Raw genomic sequence first — 18,630 nt, forward strand, 5'->3', positions numbered from 1 at the left:
AGTCTGTATCTTTCAGTTACATAGTGTGCCTAAAACTGAAAAGGAACTTTTTATTTCATTAGTTACAATTTATGCATGGAAGAGTGGGTACACTCTATCGATTATTTATCCTCATTCTTGCAGCTGTGTGCTTCCTTCTTCCCCATCTTTTCTTTCTTTTTTTTTTAAAGACTTTTGCGTCGGGTCTTAGTTGCGGCATGCGGGATCTTCGTTGAGGCATGCAGGATCTTTCATTGTGGCGTGCGGGCTCCTCACTAGTTGTGGTGTGCAGGCTCCAGGGTGCGTGGGCTCTGTAGTTGTGGTGCACGGGTTCCAGAGTGCATGGGCTCTGTAGTTTGCGGCACGCTGACTCTAATTGAGGCGCACAGCTCAGTAGTTGTGGCATGCGGACTTAGTTGCCCCGTGGCATGTGGGATCTTAGTTCCCTGACCAGGGATCGAACCCACGTCCCCTGCATTATAAGGCGGATTCTTTACCACTGGACCACAAAGGAAGTCCCCTTCCCCATCTTTTCTTCCTTCTCTATAATCCTCTGATCTCGGCTCTTTTCATTTTGCCTCTGGAACCTTCTTTCCATTGTTACTACCTTGCATCTTTCCACAACTTCTGCACTGAATATTTCACACATACATTCTACCTGAAACTTGAATTTACCAAGGGCATTTCTTTCCTAGCAGCCCACTGGACACTGGTCTTTTCCCCATACCCTATATACTAGGAAGGAGAGTTCTCTGGTTCCCCTTTGCTACTTTCATACCTTCTGCATCCACGTAAAAATCCTCCCTTCTTTGAGGTTTATACCACCCAGCTTTATTATCACTCTCTCTCTCTCCTCTTCAGTGATGTCTACTGATCTCCTGATCAGTGCCATTCCTTTAATGTGGGTTTCAGGCGCCTGATTCAGTGTCTTCCTCTCTACCCCAACTTCTGTGTTCATGCTAAGACACTTCAATGTCAATGGCCCATCAATCCCACTAACATTCCTTTTACATGTCCCAGATCACCTCCCTTTCTTGTCCCATTAAACCTTCACCATTCTCATCCAGCCTTTTTCTTTACCCTGTGCTTTCAGCAGAGAACTCTGCCTCTTAACTCCTTGGGGAAAATTGGATCTAGCAATGGTGAGTTCTGTCAGTTAAATTCCTCCACACCTACAAAGTTATCCACAGCTGTATTCCTCCCACCTCTTTCCCTTTAATCTCCAAGGAAAAGTTGTCCAGTCATATTTTGAATGATATTGCTGCAAGTTCTGCTTATGATTCCATCCTCTGAGACCCTGCTTAAAAGGTATCGTCTTCCTCCCTTTTACTTTAGCGTCTTCCTACGGTCTTCTCTTCCATAGTCCATAAACATATTCACATGCCATCCATTTCTTTAAAAACTTCCTCAGCCATATATTCCCCTGTAACTATAATCCTCTTTACTTTCTAGCCAAGCTTTTATACTTTCTAACCAAGCTGATACTTAGTCTTCACTTTTTCACATTCCATTCAGGCTTCATCCCACTTCTATTGTGCCATTAAAGCTGCACGGAAAAGGTTGTCATTTCCTAATTGCCAAATCTTATGATCATTTTTCACCTTGATCTTGTTTAAGTATTTAACCCTGTTGATCACTCCTTTCTTGAAATTCTTTACTCTGAATTCTGTGACAGCACCTACTCTTGATTTACCTTTTGCTTCCCTGACTGTTTTCTCAGATTCTTTTGTCAGTCTCTTTACTTTAAGTATTTGTTTTCATTTTGGTTCTATCCTCTTCTCACCTCCCTTCTCCTTTCCTATGTCTCTCTCTAGGCATTTCCATCTACTCCCATGCTTTCAGTTACAACCTAGAGCAAGACCTAGTCATGACCAACCTCTCCAGCCTCATTTCCCGTCATCCTCCACCCCCTACTTCATGATCCTGAGAAACCATACAACTGGTAGGACTTGACACACATCATGCTTTTCATACCTCAGTGCCTGTACATATATTATTTCCTTTATCTGAAATGCCCATCCTGCCCCGTCTCTGTTCCCACCCTTCTTGAGGTGACTGTTTCCTTCTTATCCTTCAAAACTTAACTCAGGCATCATCAGAAAGCCTTTACAGGCCCTTCTTCTTTTTCCCTGCCCAAGCTAGGTTCTGTATAGTACCCATGCTTATCCTTTTAGTACAGCATTTACCAGTAACTTATTGCAGTTACCATATAAAGATCTGCTTCCCCACCTTACTGCTCCTTATCATCAAGAATCATGTTCTAGTCTTTGAATAATCAATGCCTAGAACAGTACCTCATTTATAAGAATTACTGAACAAATGCTTATTGATTGAACTTAAATCTGTATCATAAACTTTTTTAAGTATGCAGTTTTGTGACCTTAAGTACATTCACATTTTTGTGCTCACTAGAAGCTATCTGGATTCCATACCTATAGGCCAACTTGCCTCCATCCCATCCCTACATTCTTGCCAGTGTGATCTTTCTAAAAGGTAAATGATGTTACTAGATGAGTTAAAACCCTTTTATTGCTTCCCACTGTCTACATTAGTGGTTTCATCACAAAGTTTTCACAGGTCCAAGCTGCAGTGAGAGAAAAAAAATCAATGGACCAAGGTTTTCTAAATTTTTTCAACTTAAAGGTTGGGTAGTTAATGAATGGCAACATTAATCAAAATAAGAAATACTGAAATATGCATGGAAGGTAAAATAAGCTTTGTTTTAGATATGCTCATTATCATATGCCTGTGGAATAAGCAAGAGGAGATATCTTGAAGGCAGTTGGATATTTGAGTCTGAAACTCAGAGGAGAGTTTTGGGTTAATGGTCTGTATTTGGGAGCCATAAGCATTTAAGTGGAATCAAGGGAACAAATAACAACTTTTGAGGAAAGTATGAAAAGTGTTATGAAAAGGTGATAAAACAACATCTAAGAGACCAGCAGAGGAAGAACAGCCATAATAGTAAAAGAAGAAACTACATTTAAATGTTTTTTGCGCCCTGCTGCCATGATTAAAAGAGGGCAAGATCTTTGATACTAATGACCAACCCAAAGGGCAGCGTTTCTAGTGGCTTTTCTGTCTCCTCTATTGGAAGGATGATTTTTATCCATGTCTCTTGGATTTCCCTGGTTCTTTCTCCTAGAAAAACGAAATTCAGAAGCCAAATATGTTTGATCAGGCAATCTCATTGCCTAAATAGTAGAAATGGAATGTTTTTTTCTAGGGAGGAAATTGTCCAGCCAACAAGAATTCTCCTCTCACATTGACAGATACAAAAATTGCTCTCAAAAATGGAATCTATAGTGAGATTTTTCAATTGAGGATAAGGAATTTGTCCTGTTTTCACTTTTCTCTCACTTTGCAAAAAATATTATCTAGTCCAACCCCATTAAAAAATCAGAAATAAACCTTAAAAGTCACAGTACTTTTGGAAGCAATGTAGCACATCAGAGAGATCAGGGATGTGGTAATTACACCTTGCAATGTATTCCAACTCCAAAACTCAATAGCAGTATGGCTGTGACCAAATTACCTTCTATATGCTTTGGTTTGTCATCTGATGATAACATCTACTCCATGGAGTTGTAATGAAAATTAAATATGTGCATAAATTACTTCTTATAGTTCCTGGCACATAGTCAGTATTCATTACGTATTACTTGCCTTTTAAAATGTATCACAATATTCATTAAGATTGAAAAATGAAAGTAAACCAATTCAGAAAATTGGTAAATAACTTATGGTTTGTCTACTTGATGGAAAACTATGTATTTCATTGTAGTACATACATCTTACATAGACACAAAGAAAATATAAAAGTGATGTTAACTGAAAAAACTAGGATTTCTCTCTAAAATGTAGCTGCAAATGTATTTTTAAGTTTACAAAAAAATTTGTTATAGAAAATAATAGATTGTAACTATTATTTCCTACTTATGTACAATGTCATCAATTTACTTTCTTATAATGTGTTACTAAACTAGCAGATGAAATACACCAGTAAATACTTACCCAATTTGGGTTGGCTTCGTGAACGCAGCCTGAAGGGGGCTACTATGCCACAGCTAGCCGGGAGGGAGTCCGGGAAAAAGTCTGGAACTACCTAAGAGGCAAGAGACCATTGTTTCAGGGTGCGCGAGGAGAGTGGATTCAGAGCACCGCCTAAACAAGCTTGAGAGACAGGCAGGAGCTGCAGCTATCAGCGCGGACCCCAGAGACGGGCATGAGATGCTAAGGCTGCTGCCGCCGTCACCAAGAAGCCTGTGTGCAAGCACAGGTCACTATCCACACCTCCCCTCCCGGGAGACTGTGCGGCCCGCCACTGCCAGGGTCCCGTGATCCAGGGACAACTTCCCTGGGAGAACACACGGCACACCTCAGGCTGCTGCAACGTCACGCCGGCCTCTGCCGCAGCAGGCTTGCCCCGCATTCTGTACCCCTCCCTCCCCCCGGCCTGAGTGAGCCAGAGCCCCCTAGTCAGCTGCTACTTTAACCCCATCCTGTCTGAGCGACGAACAGACACCTTCAGGCGACCTACACGCAGAGACGGGGCCAAATCCAAAGCTGAACCCCAGGAGCTGTGCGAACACAGAAGAGAAAGGGAAATCTCTCCCAGCAGCCTCAGAAGCAGCGGATTAAATCTCCACAATCAACTTGATGTACCCTGCATCTCTGGAATACCTGAAAGGACAACAAATCATCCCAAAATTGACGCAGTGGACTTTGTGTGATTTTGTCTGTATAGTTTTGCTTTTACCATTTATCCTAGGGTTCTGTCTGTACGTTTTTGGTTTTTTTGTGGTTTTTCTTTTGTATAGTTTTTTAGCAGTTGTTATCATTGGTGGATTTGTTTTTTGGTTTAGTTGCTCTCTTCTTTCTTTTTTTATTTATTGCTTTTCATTTTTTAAAATTTTTAATAATTTTTTTAATTTTTTATTTTAATAACTTTTATTTTTTTCTTTCCTTCTTTCTTTTTTTCTCCCTTTTCTTCTAAGCTGTGTGGCTGACAGGGTCTTGTTGCTCCAGCCAGGTGTCAGGCCTGTCCCTCTGATATAGGAGAGCCAAGGTGAGGACAATGGTCCACCAGAGACCTCCCGGCTCCACATAATATCAAACGGCAAAAGCTCTCCCAGAGATCTCCATCTCAACGCTAAGACCCAGCTCCACTCAACTACCAGCAAGCTACAGTGCTGGACACCCTAGGCCAAACAACTAGCAAGACAGCAACACAACCCCACCCATTAGAAGAGAGGCTGCCTAATATCATAATAAGCTCACAGACACCCCAAAACACACCACCAGACATGGTCCTGCCCACCAGAAAGACAAGATCCAGCCTCATCCACCAGAACACAGGCACCAGTCCCCTCCACCAGGAAGCCTACACAACCCACTGAGCCAACCTTAGCCACTGGGGGCAGACACCAAAAACAAAGGGGACTACGAACCTGCAGCCTGTGAAAAGGAGACCCCAAACACAGTAAGTTAAGCAAAATGAGAAGACAGAGAAACGCACAGCAAATAAAGGAGCAAGGTAAAAACCCACCAGACCAAACAAATGAGGAAATAGGCAATCTACCTGAAAAAGAATTCAGAGTAATGATAGTAAAGATGATCCAAAATCTTGGAAATAGAATGGAGAAAATACAAGAAACGTTTAACAAGAACCTAGAAGAACTAAAGAGCAAACAAACAATGATGAACAACACAATAAATGAAATGAAAGATTCTCTAGAAGGAATCAATAGCAGAATAGCTGAGGCAGAGGAACAGATAAGTGACCTGGAAGATAAAATACTGGATATAACTACCGCAGAGCAGAATAAAGAAAAAAAGAATGAAAAGAATTGAGGACAGTCTGAGAGACCTCTGAGACAACATTAAATGTGCCAACATTCGAATTATAGGGGTCCCAGAAGAAGAAGAGAAAAAGAAAGGGACTGAGAAAATATTTGAAAAGATTATAGTTGAAAACTTCCCTAATATGGGAAAGGAAATAGTTAATCAAGTCCAGGAAGTGCAGACAGTCCCATACAGGATAAATCCAAGCAAAAGCATGCCAAGACACATATTAATCAAGCTATCAAAAATTATATGCAAAGAAAAAATATTCAAAGCAACAAGGGAAAATCAACAAAGAACATACAAGGGAATCCCCATAAGGTTAACAGTTGATCTTTCAGAAGAAACTCTGCAAGCCAGAAGGGAGTGGCAGGACATATTTAAAGTGATGAAAGGGAAAAACCTACAACCAAGATTGCTCTACCCAGCAAGGATCTCATTCAGATTCAACAGAGAAATCAAAACCTTTACAGACAAGCAAAAGCTAAGAGAATTCAGCACCACCAAACCATCGTTACAACAAATGCTAAAGGAACTTCTCTAGGCAGGAAACACAAGAGAAGGAAAAGACCTACAATAACAAACCCAAAACAGTTAAGAAAATGGTAATAGGAACATACATATCGATAACGACCTTAAATGTAAATGGATTAAATGCTCCAACCAAAAGACATAGACTGGCTGAATGGATACAAAAACAAGACCCGTATATATGCTGTCTACAAGAGACCCACTTCAGACCTAGGGACACATACACACTGAAAGTGAGGGGATGGAAAACGATATTCCATGCAAATGGAAATCAAAAGAAAGCTGGAGTAGCAATTCTCATATCAGACAAAATAGACTTTAAAATAAAGACTATTACAGGAGACAAAGAAGGACACTACATATTGATCAAGGGATCAATCCAAGAAGAAGATATAACAATTGTAAATATTCATGCACCCAACATAGGAGCACCTTAATACATAAGGCAAATGGTAACAACCACAAAAGAAAAATCGACAGTAGCACAATCATAGTAGGGGACTTTAACACCCCACTTTCACCAATGCACAGATCATCCAAAATGAAAATAAATAAGGAGACACAAACTTTAAATGATACATTAAACAAGATGGACTTAATTGATATTTATAGGACATTCCATCCAAAAACAGCAGAATACACTTTCTTCTCAAGTGCTCATGAAACATTCTCCAGGATAGATCATATCTTGGGTCAGAAATCAAGCCTTGGTAAATTTAAGAAAATTGAAATCATATCAAGTATCTTTTCCAACCACAACGCTATGAGACTAGATATCAATTACAGGGGAAAATCTGTAGAAAATACAAACACATGGAGGCTAAACAATACACTACTAAGTAACCAAGAGATCACTGAAGAAATCCAAGAGAAAATCAAATACCTAGAAACAATGACAATGAAAACACGACGACCCAAAACCTATGGGATGCAGCAAAAGCAGTTCTAAGAGGGAAGTTTATAGCAATACAATCCTACCTCAAGAAACAAGAAACATCTCAAATAAACAACCTAACCTTACACCTAAAGCAATTAGAGAAAGAAGAACAAAAAAACCCCAAAGTTAGCAGAAGGAAAGAAATCATAAAGATCAGATCAGAAATAAATGAAAAAGAAATGAAGGAAACAATAGCAAAGATCAATAAAACTAAAAGCTGGTTCTTTGAGAAGATAAACAAAATTGATAAACCATTAGCCAGACTCAACAAGAACAAAAAGGGAGAAGACTCAAATCAATAGAATTAGAATGAAAAAGGAGAAGTAACAACTGATTCTGCAGAAATACAAAGGATCATGAGAGATTACTACAAGCAACTCTATGCCAATAAAATGAACAACCTGGAAGAAATGGACAAATTCTTAGAAAAACACAACCCTCCGAGGCTGAACCAGGAAGAAATAGAAAATTTAGACAGACCAATCACAAGAACTGAAATTGAGACTGTGATTAAAAATCTTCCAGCAAACAAAAGCCCAGGACCAGATGGCTTCACAGGCAAATTCTATCAAACATTTAGAGAAGAGCTAACACCTATCCTTCTCAAACTCTTCCAAAATATAGCAGAGGGTGGAACACTTCCAAATTCATTCTACGAGGCCACCATCACCCTGAAACCAAAACCAGACAAAGATGTCACAAAGAAAGAAAACTTCAGGCCAATATCAATGATGAGCATAGATGCAAAAATCTTCAACAAAATACTAGCAAACAGAATCCAGCAGCACATTAAAAGGATCATACACCATGATCAAGTGGGGTTTATCCCATGAATGCAAGGATTCTTCAGTATACGCAAATCAATCAATGTGATACACCATATTAACAAACTGAAGGATAAAAACCATATGATAATCTCAATAGATACAGAAAAAGCTTTTAACAATATTCAACACCCATTTATGATAAAAATCCACCAGAAAGTAGGCATAGAGGGAACTTACCTCAACGTAATAAAGGCCATATATGACAAACCCACAGCCAACATCGTTCTCAATGGTGAAAAATTGAAACCATTTCCTCTAAAATCAGGAACAAGACAAGGTTGTCCACTCTCGCCACTATTATTCAACATAGTTTTGGAAGTTTTAGCCACAGCAGTCAGAGACAAAAAAGAAATAAAAGGAATCCAAATCGGAAAAGAAGCAGTAAAACTGTCACTGTTTGCAGATGACATGATACTCTTCATGGAGAATCCTAAAGATGCTACCAGAAAACTACTAGAGCTAATCAATGAATTTGGTAAAGTAGCAGGATACAAAATTAATGCACAGAAATCTCTTGCATTCCTATACACCAATGATGAAAAATCTGAAAGAGAAATGAAGGAAACACTCCCATCTACCATTGCAACAAAAAGAATAAAATACCTAGGAATAAACCTACATAAGGAGACAGAAGACCTGTATGCAGAAAACTATAAGACACTGATGAAAGAAATGAAAGATGATACAAACAGATGGAGAGATATACCATGTTCTTGGATTGGAAGAATCAACATTTTGAAAATGACTATACTACCCAAAGCAATCTACAGATTCAATGTGATCCTTATCAAACTACCAGTGGCATTTTTCACAGAACTAGAACAAAAAAATTTCACAATTTCTATGGAAACACAAAAGACCCCAAATAGCCAAAGCAATCTTGAGAAAGAAAAATGGAGCTGGAGCAATCAGGCTCCCAGACTTCAGACTATACTACAAAGCTACAGTAATCAAGACAGTATGGCACTGGCACAAAAACAGAAATATAGATCAATGGAACAGGAGAGAAAGCCCAGAGAGAAACCCATGCACATATGGTCACCTTATCTTTGATAAAAGAGTGAAGAATATACAGTGGAGAAAAGACAGCCTCTTCAATAAGTGGTGCTGGGAAAACTGGGCATCTACATGTAAAAGAATAAAATTAGAACACTCCCTAACACCATACACAAAAATAAACTCAAAATGGATTAAAGACCTAAATGGAAGGCCAGACACTATAAAACTCTTAGAGGAAAACATAGGCAGAACACTCTATGACATAAATCACAGTAAGATCCTTTTTGACCCACCTCCTAGAGAAATGGAAATAAAAACAAAAATAAACAAACAGGACCTAATGAAGCTTAAAAGCTTTTGCACAGCAAAGGAAACCATAAACAAGACCAAAAGACAACCCTCAGAATGGGAGAAAATATTTGCAAATGAAGCAACTGACAAAGGATTAATCTCCAAAATTTACAAGCAGCTCATGCAGCTCAATATCAAAAAAACAAACAACCCAATCCAAAAATGGGCAGAAGACTTAGATAGACATTTCTCCAAAGAAGATATACAGATTGCCAACAAACACATGAAAGGATGCTCAACATCACTAATCATTTAGGAAATGCAAATCAAAACTACAATGAGGTATCACCTCACACGAGTCAGAATGGCCATCATCAAAAAATCTACAAACAATAAATGCTGGAGAGGATGTGGAGAAAAGGGAACCCTCTTGTACTGTTGGTGGGAATGTAAATTGATACAGCCACTACAGAGAACAGTGTGGAGGTTCCTTAAAAAACTAAAAATAGAACTACCATATGACCCAGCAATCCCACTACTGGGCATATACCCTGAGAAAACCATAATTCAAAAAGAGTCATTTACCACAATGTTCATTGCAGCTCTATTTACAGTAGCCAAGACATGGAAACAACCTAAGTGTCCATCGACAGATGAATGGATAAAGAAGATGTGGCCAATATATACAATGGAATATTACTCAGCCATAAAAAGAAATGAAATTGAGTTATTTGTAGTGAGGTGGATGGACCTAGAGTCTGTCATACAGAGTGAAGTAAGTTAAAAAGAGAAAAACAAATACCATATGCTAACACATATATATGGAATCTAAAGGAAAAAAATGGTTCTGAAGAACCTAGGGGCAGGACAGGAATAAAGACTCAGACGTAGAGAATGGACTTGAGGACATGGGGAGGGAGAAGAGTAAGCTGGGACAAAGTGAGAGAGTGACATGGACACATATACACTACCAAATGTAAAATAGATAGCTAGTGGGTAGCAGCCACATAGCACAGGGAGATCAGCTCGGTGCTTTGTGACCACCTAGAGGGGTGGGATAGAGAGGGTGGGAGGGAGATGTAACAGGGAGGGGATATGGAGATATACGTTTATGTATAACTCATTCACTTTGTTCTAAAGCAGAAAGTAACACACCATTTTAAAGCAATTATACTGTAATAAAGGTGTTAAGTAAAAAAATACCCAGTTTGACTTAAGTAGTAACTTGAGGAAACAGTTTAATGAAGCTATTAAGACAAATAATACATTAACCTATAATCTGAAATCTGTAGCTTTCTAGTAGCCAAAACTCTAGTGGAAGTAGCTTTGCAATAGAAACAAGGAAACCAGGCCATATTTGTTACTGTCTTATCTTACGACGACGTTGTATGAGGGTTTCCTTGTCTGTGCTTCAGTTTTGTCATTTAAAATAGGGAAATTCTAATCTTAGATCTAACCCTTTTCCTATTCATGAAGTTTGTGGGAAGCTATTGCTGAGTAACATGTAAAGCCATTGGGGCCTATTTTATTAAACTATGTAATTTTTTAAAGGATGTTATTGATTTGGACAGTAAAGAATAGCCTGCAGGCAGATCCTGCAAGGTGGTTCGACAGACAGACACACCTACCTTCCTGTCAGCACAGTCCATGTTTGGCAGGTGTAGTCCATTCCTTACAGGAAAGAATAGGTGCTTCATTGTGTTTCCAAAGTCAGTAAGCTTTTACAAAACTAAGTAATTGACATTTTTCTCATTTCTGAGATCAAATTTTCATAAATCATTCAACCTGAATAAACTGAGAATGTGGTTGATGTAGTAATTGTTGAAATATAGTAAATACATTGCAAAATGTGATATTTAAGTATTTCCTCCTAACCTCTTACCTTAGCAAGATGTATTAAGAGTTCTAAATGGAGAGATATCCTACTGTATGAAAAAGAAACTAAAGTAAAATGAGTCCATCTGTAAAGGAGAAGGCAAAAGAAGCACAAAACACGTTCATCTCAGTAATTTGGCATTCCATTGATTCAGAATTCATAGTGATAATAACTGTGCAGAGTAGAGCTTACTTTTACATTATGAGGAAGTTTTTTTAATAGTAGTGCAAATGATATTTTGGGGAGGGATATATTTAACCAACTTGAAAGTAATATTTTCTAACTTTTTACAGTACATTCTGAGAAATTCTATTAGTGGTATATCAGGGTTTCTACTGGGAGTCATTTGTTAACAGTTAATTCAAGTTATTATCATATTTTACAGTACAGTTAAAATTTCATAGTGACATTTTTCTTCCCCCTCCTCCACAATTCAACTTAGTGAAACTTTGTCCTAAAGGATTTATGTAATCCTATGAATCATAATATTCAGAGTGTATAAAATAGCACTAGTTTTTATCACTAGGGAAAGTCCAACTAATACAGACTTATGTGAATACAGTGAATTGTCCAGTAAATCTTCTAGTTCAAGTATTTGCATCACTAGCTTAAAGCTTAAAGCTGGTTTAATGGTTGTATATTACTTGTGTAAAATTTACATTTGAGAAATTTGTAGTAATAATTTTAAGCAAGATTTGCCTTTTTACTCTAAGATCATTACTACATTTCTCAAAGGAAAGATATTTTTATGCACTGAATTATTTGTTTCATATTCCTGTTTTCTATTAACAGAAGTCTTGATATATGCAGAATCATCCAATAAACTTGAGCTGTTTTCAGTGTTGCATGCATCCAATTAGTCCATCTAAAACAGTGTGTATGACGCTAAGAATACCCTCATTCCTTTAGTGTCTAGCTCTGTGCTGTGTTTATTTGCAAAGGACCCTCATGCATGGGTCCATATAAATGAGGCAAGCTGGAGCAGACTAGACTGTGTCACTCACCGGTCTTTGAGGAGGGAGCTTTGTGTATATGAAAACTGCTGGGTGTGATTTTCACTTATAAAGAAGATTTCTGTGTGTGTGACACCAAGCAGGATTTTTGATTGAGGTTTTATGCTTACGGTAAAGAAAATAATAAGGAAAAAAAAAACAATTAATGATCTGCTTCCATCATCTTTTGTCAAGCAAAACTCTCACTCAATGAATGTGATTTCCCTCCCATAGAGTAGTCTAAGAACCTACAGAATGACTTCTGAACTTTTGACTCTATTTTCAGTATAATTGGTGAGTTTTTAATCAACTGAAAAATCACTTATCTTTGACTCAGAAGCATATGTAGTCATTGCTAGCCTATTTATATTACTCAGGAATAGAAACTTTTAAAATGTAGTACAGATAGTCTGGTTTTATTAGCATCAAATCATTTTTATACATTTAAGTTATATTCATACCATTGAGATACCAAGTTTTTCCAACCTAGCCACCTAATACCTGGCTTTAAACAGAAGAAATTTAATGCATAACAGTTGTACAGTATACCAATATGTTACTTATTTAGCTAGGTAACAGATCTAAGGCTGATAGTATTTATGTATTGAAATATGTACTCTTGGTGAAAATCAGTTTGAAACTGCTCTACGTTTAATATGCCATCTTGTCATTGCATAGTAATGACTTCATTCATAACCGTAATGCAAGTAGGTAAATGTATTAAAATGAGTATCTTAGATTTTTCATGTAGCATCTAATGCTGACATAATCTGAAGATCTGGGTTAAAGTTTGTGTTTTTGCTGTTTTTTTAACCTGAAATACTTGGCACTCTGCACCCGTGTCTCTCACTTACAGTAATGCTTTGTTTCTTAACATGACTACCAAGAGTGCTTGGTCACAGGCAAATACTGTCCTTTTTCAGCCAAAACATTCCTGACAATAATTGCACTTTTTATAATCATTTTTTTCCCTCCTGCCCCCCCTGCCCCCAACTTAGGTTGGAAAGGCTGGTGGACGTCCTGAGGAAGAAGGTTGGAACAGGGACCATGAGGACAGTGATCTGACTGAGAAAAAAACGACAGTCTGGGGAAGCAATCACATCTGGTGACCAGGCTGCTTCATTCAACACTGTGTAAACACTAAAGCCTTAACTTAGCAAACAGTTGTTAGAAGTGGGACACTCCAACCACATTCCAAGCTGAGATAAAATCAAATCACAAATGTTTAACCACTTTGCTGCTGACTTGAGTTATTTATCCAAATGTATTAACTACAGACTTTTACCAATGGGTAGCTATAAAGTTGCAGCTTATTTTGTAACTATTTTATATCTCACTGTATTTAATATAAAGATTTTTGCTGAAAGACCATTATAGAAACATAGTAAAGTTGGTCAGGATCATATCTTCACATATGGCCCTTTCTGAATCAAAATACAGCAAAGTAAATATTGCCTAAACCTTAATCCACTGTGTTAGGTCAAAACTTCAAATACATACATTTTTCAATGTAGAGTTTATTTCTTAACCAATGAGAGAAGCACATACATAAGAGTATATAGTCTTCCTTCAATGCATGCATGTAATCTTTGTTAGTTTTAAAGAATATTAAGTATAGATACCAAGGATCAAATGTGTAATTTGCCTTAATAAGAGTTTGGTATATTAAAATTACATTAATCAAGGCATGATTTTTCTTTCACTACAAATAATGCACACTGTTTTCAATAAAAAGAGGGTATTGTTAATGTGTACTTATAAATTCATGGTGTCAATATTTTTTTAATGTTGGGTCTGAATAATGATCTAAACTCTATTTAAGCTGTAGAAATTGCCACGTCTGTCTAATAGGCTGGGATACTTTTGGCTTGAAAATTAGCATGTGCCAGCATGATGCTAAAAGGCAAGAGCCCATCAAACATATTAAGTATTCTTTTTTATTATCTTTATCTAGATTATCATTTGAATTTTTGTAATGGAGGAGGGGAATCTAATATATAATATACAATAAAATTATAATTTAAAATATAAAGACTTGGGGAAAAAAGTAAACCTGTGATTTGGTTCAGGATACCTACTTTTTTTTAATTTAAGGGATAATTTAAAACAATTACATCATGGCAGTCACTTCTAATCATATGAAATTATGAATAAAACTAAGATTCATGTATTTGGCTATAGGAAAAAAAATTTTTTTTTAGATTGAATAGATGAGAAGCTGATAGAAAATAAATATGAGCAGAGCAGGATGAAATTGACAAGTAGAGATGGAATTAGTGAAAATTTTTTAGGCAAGTGAAAAATTTTCTAAGTCCATACAATTTTTTAATTTATCTTTAAGATTGAACTAAATCTACCATTGCCTGTTTTCAGGACAAGTACAGAATAATTTATTACATACACCATTGGAGATTATGCCTTTGAACTTTTTTTACTCTATGATAAAGGTGCTTTATCATAGGGTAACAAAAGAATCATGATGCAAACAAGCTCTATTTCTTTCTTATTAAATCCATTGAATTAACGGATAGAATCATCCCACTGAGTTCAAATTTAGAATTTACTCATGTTGCCTACTTTAAAATTTTTTTTTAACTATGAGAATTAGAAAATAAGGAACGATAGGGGTTAAAAATAAACTAACTGGATTTACTCTACAGTCCTAAAGAGAATTATAGCCTCTCACAAACCAGTGACTATATAACTATACAAATTTGGAATAATTTGGTCATGCATGTAGTCTTCTCTCTGAGCTCTAACTGAAACATGTAACAGCTCCCTATGTGAAGGAAGAGCACCTTTCAAGTCATGCGGGTAAGTAAAGAGAAACAGTTCTTGTCACAAAATAGTCCATTCCTGAATCCTCTTCAAATAAATCACAAGTAAACTTGAATTTTCAGTTTATTCCTGAAGAACAGACAAACCTTTATCGAGTTATTTTGCTTGAGGTTTTATAAAACACAAAGTGTAGAATAAAGACATTTTACAATTTCCAAACATCTCTTTTTGTAACTATACAATCAGATTAGCACAACTAGTTCCTATAATCAATATCCAGAACTGTTGTAGAATTTGATATTATAACGTTAAATTTACAAAACAATTCTAACATCTACTATTGCTCAGTGTAGGTAATCTCCCCCAATTACCACATCTCCTTGAAAATGAGTTGTCTACAAAATTACAAATGCTTCAAGTAGTCTTTTTTTGGGGGGGGCGGGGAGGGTTGTATGAAGGAATAAGCTTACCCACTGAAGATCAGTTCTTTACATATTCAATTATAATGCAACATCTGAAGTATTCCACCACTGCCCAGAGAGGTTGCCTTGAGTTTACTTTAAACATCAAGTCTAATTCCTATAGTAACATGAGAATTTACTTTCCCTTGTAAAAAATAAGTAGTTCAGCGGAAAAGCAGAAAAGATCATATAAACGTGTAGCACTTGATGATTTACAAAGTCCTTTCCCATCTGTATTTTTATTTGATCCTATCAACAATCATATAATAATAACAATATATTATATATATCAACCACGTAATAATGATAATGATGATAGTAATTTTAGTAGTAGTAGTAGTACATTTTGCAAGCAAGGAAACACTCTCAGCGGGGCTAGGAATTTGCCAAGGACTGGCTAGGACTTACAGCTGAGGTCTTAAGACTAAACTCCGTGCAACCGTAGGTCTCCAGACCTTTCATAAAAAAAAAATTAAAAATCAAAGATTTTAACTCCTGCAATTTATTTTATTATTGTACCATTTCTTTTATACATATATGTGTGAATTTTCTACACATTTCTTTCAATGAAGTACTATAATATGAGCTGCATATGCAAATAGCATCACATTATTACTACCTCTCTATAGTGTTATAGTGGCAGCCTTAGCCTTAGCCTTCGCTAATTTGGAATATTGTGACAATTCATTGTTGATAAAAAATAGCCTGAGTTGCTTATAAGCAAAGCCTAAGCAGTTATAGCGAAGTTATTAGTTAATATGTGAGAAAGTTTCATTCTACTTTTATAAATAAGCCATTATGTTAAAATTATTTAAAATATTTTTTTTTCAGTGAGAAAGTTGATCCTTTGTATATTTCCATATTCAAATAAACTGATGAATCTTCTTATCAGGTCACTTACCAATAGAATTAGTTTATTGCACAAAAAAAGTTAGAATATTAAAAATTTATAGTTTTAATATTGAATAAAGTTGCATAAAAAACCATTTTGTAGATAGTGTATTTTTAAAGATAATTATTGAAGTGTCCGTCTTTAAATACTCATGACTAGTGAGGCATTATAATGATAAAATAGCCATGGCCTATACATTTGTCTTCTGGCATAAGGTTTGTATAGAACCCAAATTTTTCACAAGACATTATTGTGTTGTTGATAACTACTATTTTCAGCTAACCTGTCTATCTATTCGTATTGAGATATATATAGATATATAAATACACAGACACCTACACACACAAATACATTTGTCTTTCTAAAAAATTGATTTGTAAGTCAATTGTTAGGCTTCAGTGATTTCAGCATTTTGTTCACCTTTTATTACAAATGCATGTGGTTTCTGAGGCTTTTAAATAAATACATGAAATGGCTGAAAGATTTATATTGCTCGTGCTTAGCTAAATATGTCATCTCTAGAAAAGATGTGGTTTATTTTGGCACTGTTTTAAAAACTCAAATATTTTAAACATTTGTTAAGTTGGAGCTTGCACATTTGAACTAGTAGCATACGTTCCAGAATAGCATCTCAAGTTACCAAATTTTTTGTAATCCTTTTACTAGAATAACTTTTTTTGGAAAGGTTTTCTTTTCTTTTTTATCATGTACTTTAAGTTAAATTTATAAAGGTTGAAGTTATTTTTAATGTAGGATTTCATAAATAGAATTGGACAATGATAAATGTATATTTTTAAGAATCATTAAAATATTGTGTCCTATTGATATTTATTTGCAGAAATCTTAATACACTTAATACACTTATTTTTAATGTTTATTGTATATTGTTTTCTAATGTATATTGTTTTCTAAATATAGTTTTGGAGAATGCTTGTACTTTGGAAGCCACCAGTTTCTTGACTATCAGATTATTAACAAAGGTGCATTTTAATGCACAAACTCAGATATCTGAAATATATATTTACTTTTTAGTCATATAAACTCTCTACTGCAAATCCTACACATTTCAATGCAATTATTATACATTTAATCAAACTTATAAGTGTTCAGTCCTGAAGACACTGTACTAAATATGCCTATAAAATATACGGCAGTAAGGAAACAGATTAAGTTCACTGTCAAACTGTGTCTGACTTTCCTGACAAGTTTAATGAGGATAAAATTCATTATGAACAAATATATTAGGTACCTTACTACTTGGCAGGAGTAAAATATTAAAGAGAGATAGTATTTTTGGTAAACATGGTAAAAAAGAACCTAAGAAGGGAAATCAAATTCTCTTAATTAAAAAATAGTAGACTGATTCAAATCTACTACAAAGCACCTCTACTAATTTTGGAATTTGTATGTGGAATTTTGCTGTAACCAATAGCTGAAATCTAAAAACATTGCTACTGTTGTGTTTGATTATTCAATCAAGATAAGGTAAATATAAACAGACTATGTAACACTCTATCACCTGTAGTGAACTTAGAATTTAAAGCTTAAGGTACATGGCTAAAAGAGGACCAGGGTGGGGTGGGCAGTAGGAATTGTTGGGGTAAAGTTTCTATAAACTGGTAATATCTAAACTGTCATATTACTGTGTAAAAAAATTGTCTCACCATGTATGGCCTTTGGGATATTGTCATACATTTTACTTCTACATAGGTACACAATAATAATTTTGTTATTGTTTTTGCTTTAAACAATCAACTATTTTTTAAGGTGATTTAAAAAGTAAGAACAACCTTATTTTATATTTACCCACGTATTTACCATTTCTGGTGCTCTTCTTTATGTAGATCCAAGTTTCCACCTGTTACCATTTTCTTTCTTCTGTATTTATCTTTTATACAATGCAGGGCTGTAAGTAATGAATTCTTTCAGCTTTTGTATGTTTGAAAATCTCTCTCTCTCTTTTTTTATTTTTTTTTTGGTGCCTTCATTTTGTGAAAAAGAAAAGTTTTTTGCTGGCTATAGAAATCTAGGTTAACTTTTTGAGAAATATTTTCAGATGTTGCTCTACTGTTTCTGGCTTGCTTTGTTCCTGCTGTCGTTTTTATTTTTGTTCTCTGTACATATATCCTCTGGCTGCTTTAAGGGTTTTCCCTTTATCACTTGTTTTAGCCAATTTGATTGTGATGTGTTATAAATTTATGCATGCTTCTGTGCTTATGATTT

The 18,630-nt window shown here is 35.8% G+C and overlaps 1 protein-coding gene across 7 annotated transcripts in view; it reads left to right on the forward strand.

Moving 5' to 3' along the window:
• Positions 1–18,630, forward strand: part of MIPOL1 (mirror-image polydactyly 1) — a 348,741-nt gene that overhangs the window by 307,419 nt on the left and 22,692 nt on the right. For 5 of the 7 annotated variants that reach the window (XM_061182465.1, XM_061182469.1, XM_061182470.1 and 2 more), the window contains one exon: positions 13,275–13,815. The exons of 1 other annotated variant lie outside the window; for it this stretch is intronic. In XM_061182465.1, coding sequence (XP_061038448.1) covers positions 13,275–13,341 — 67 coding nt within the window. In that variant the 3' untranslated portion in view covers positions 13,342–13,815. Of the gene's footprint in view, positions 1–4,976; positions 5,048–13,274; positions 13,816–18,630 lie in introns of those variants that run through there. One more of the 7 variants, XM_061182467.1, reaches the window with a different exon arrangement.

Source organism: Eubalaena glacialis, chromosome 2, assembly GCF_028564815.1.
Source record: "Eubalaena glacialis isolate mEubGla1 chromosome 2, mEubGla1.1.hap2.+ XY, whole genome shotgun sequence".
NCBI classification, from domain to species: domain Eukaryota; kingdom Metazoa; phylum Chordata; class Mammalia; order Artiodactyla; family Balaenidae; genus Eubalaena; species Eubalaena glacialis.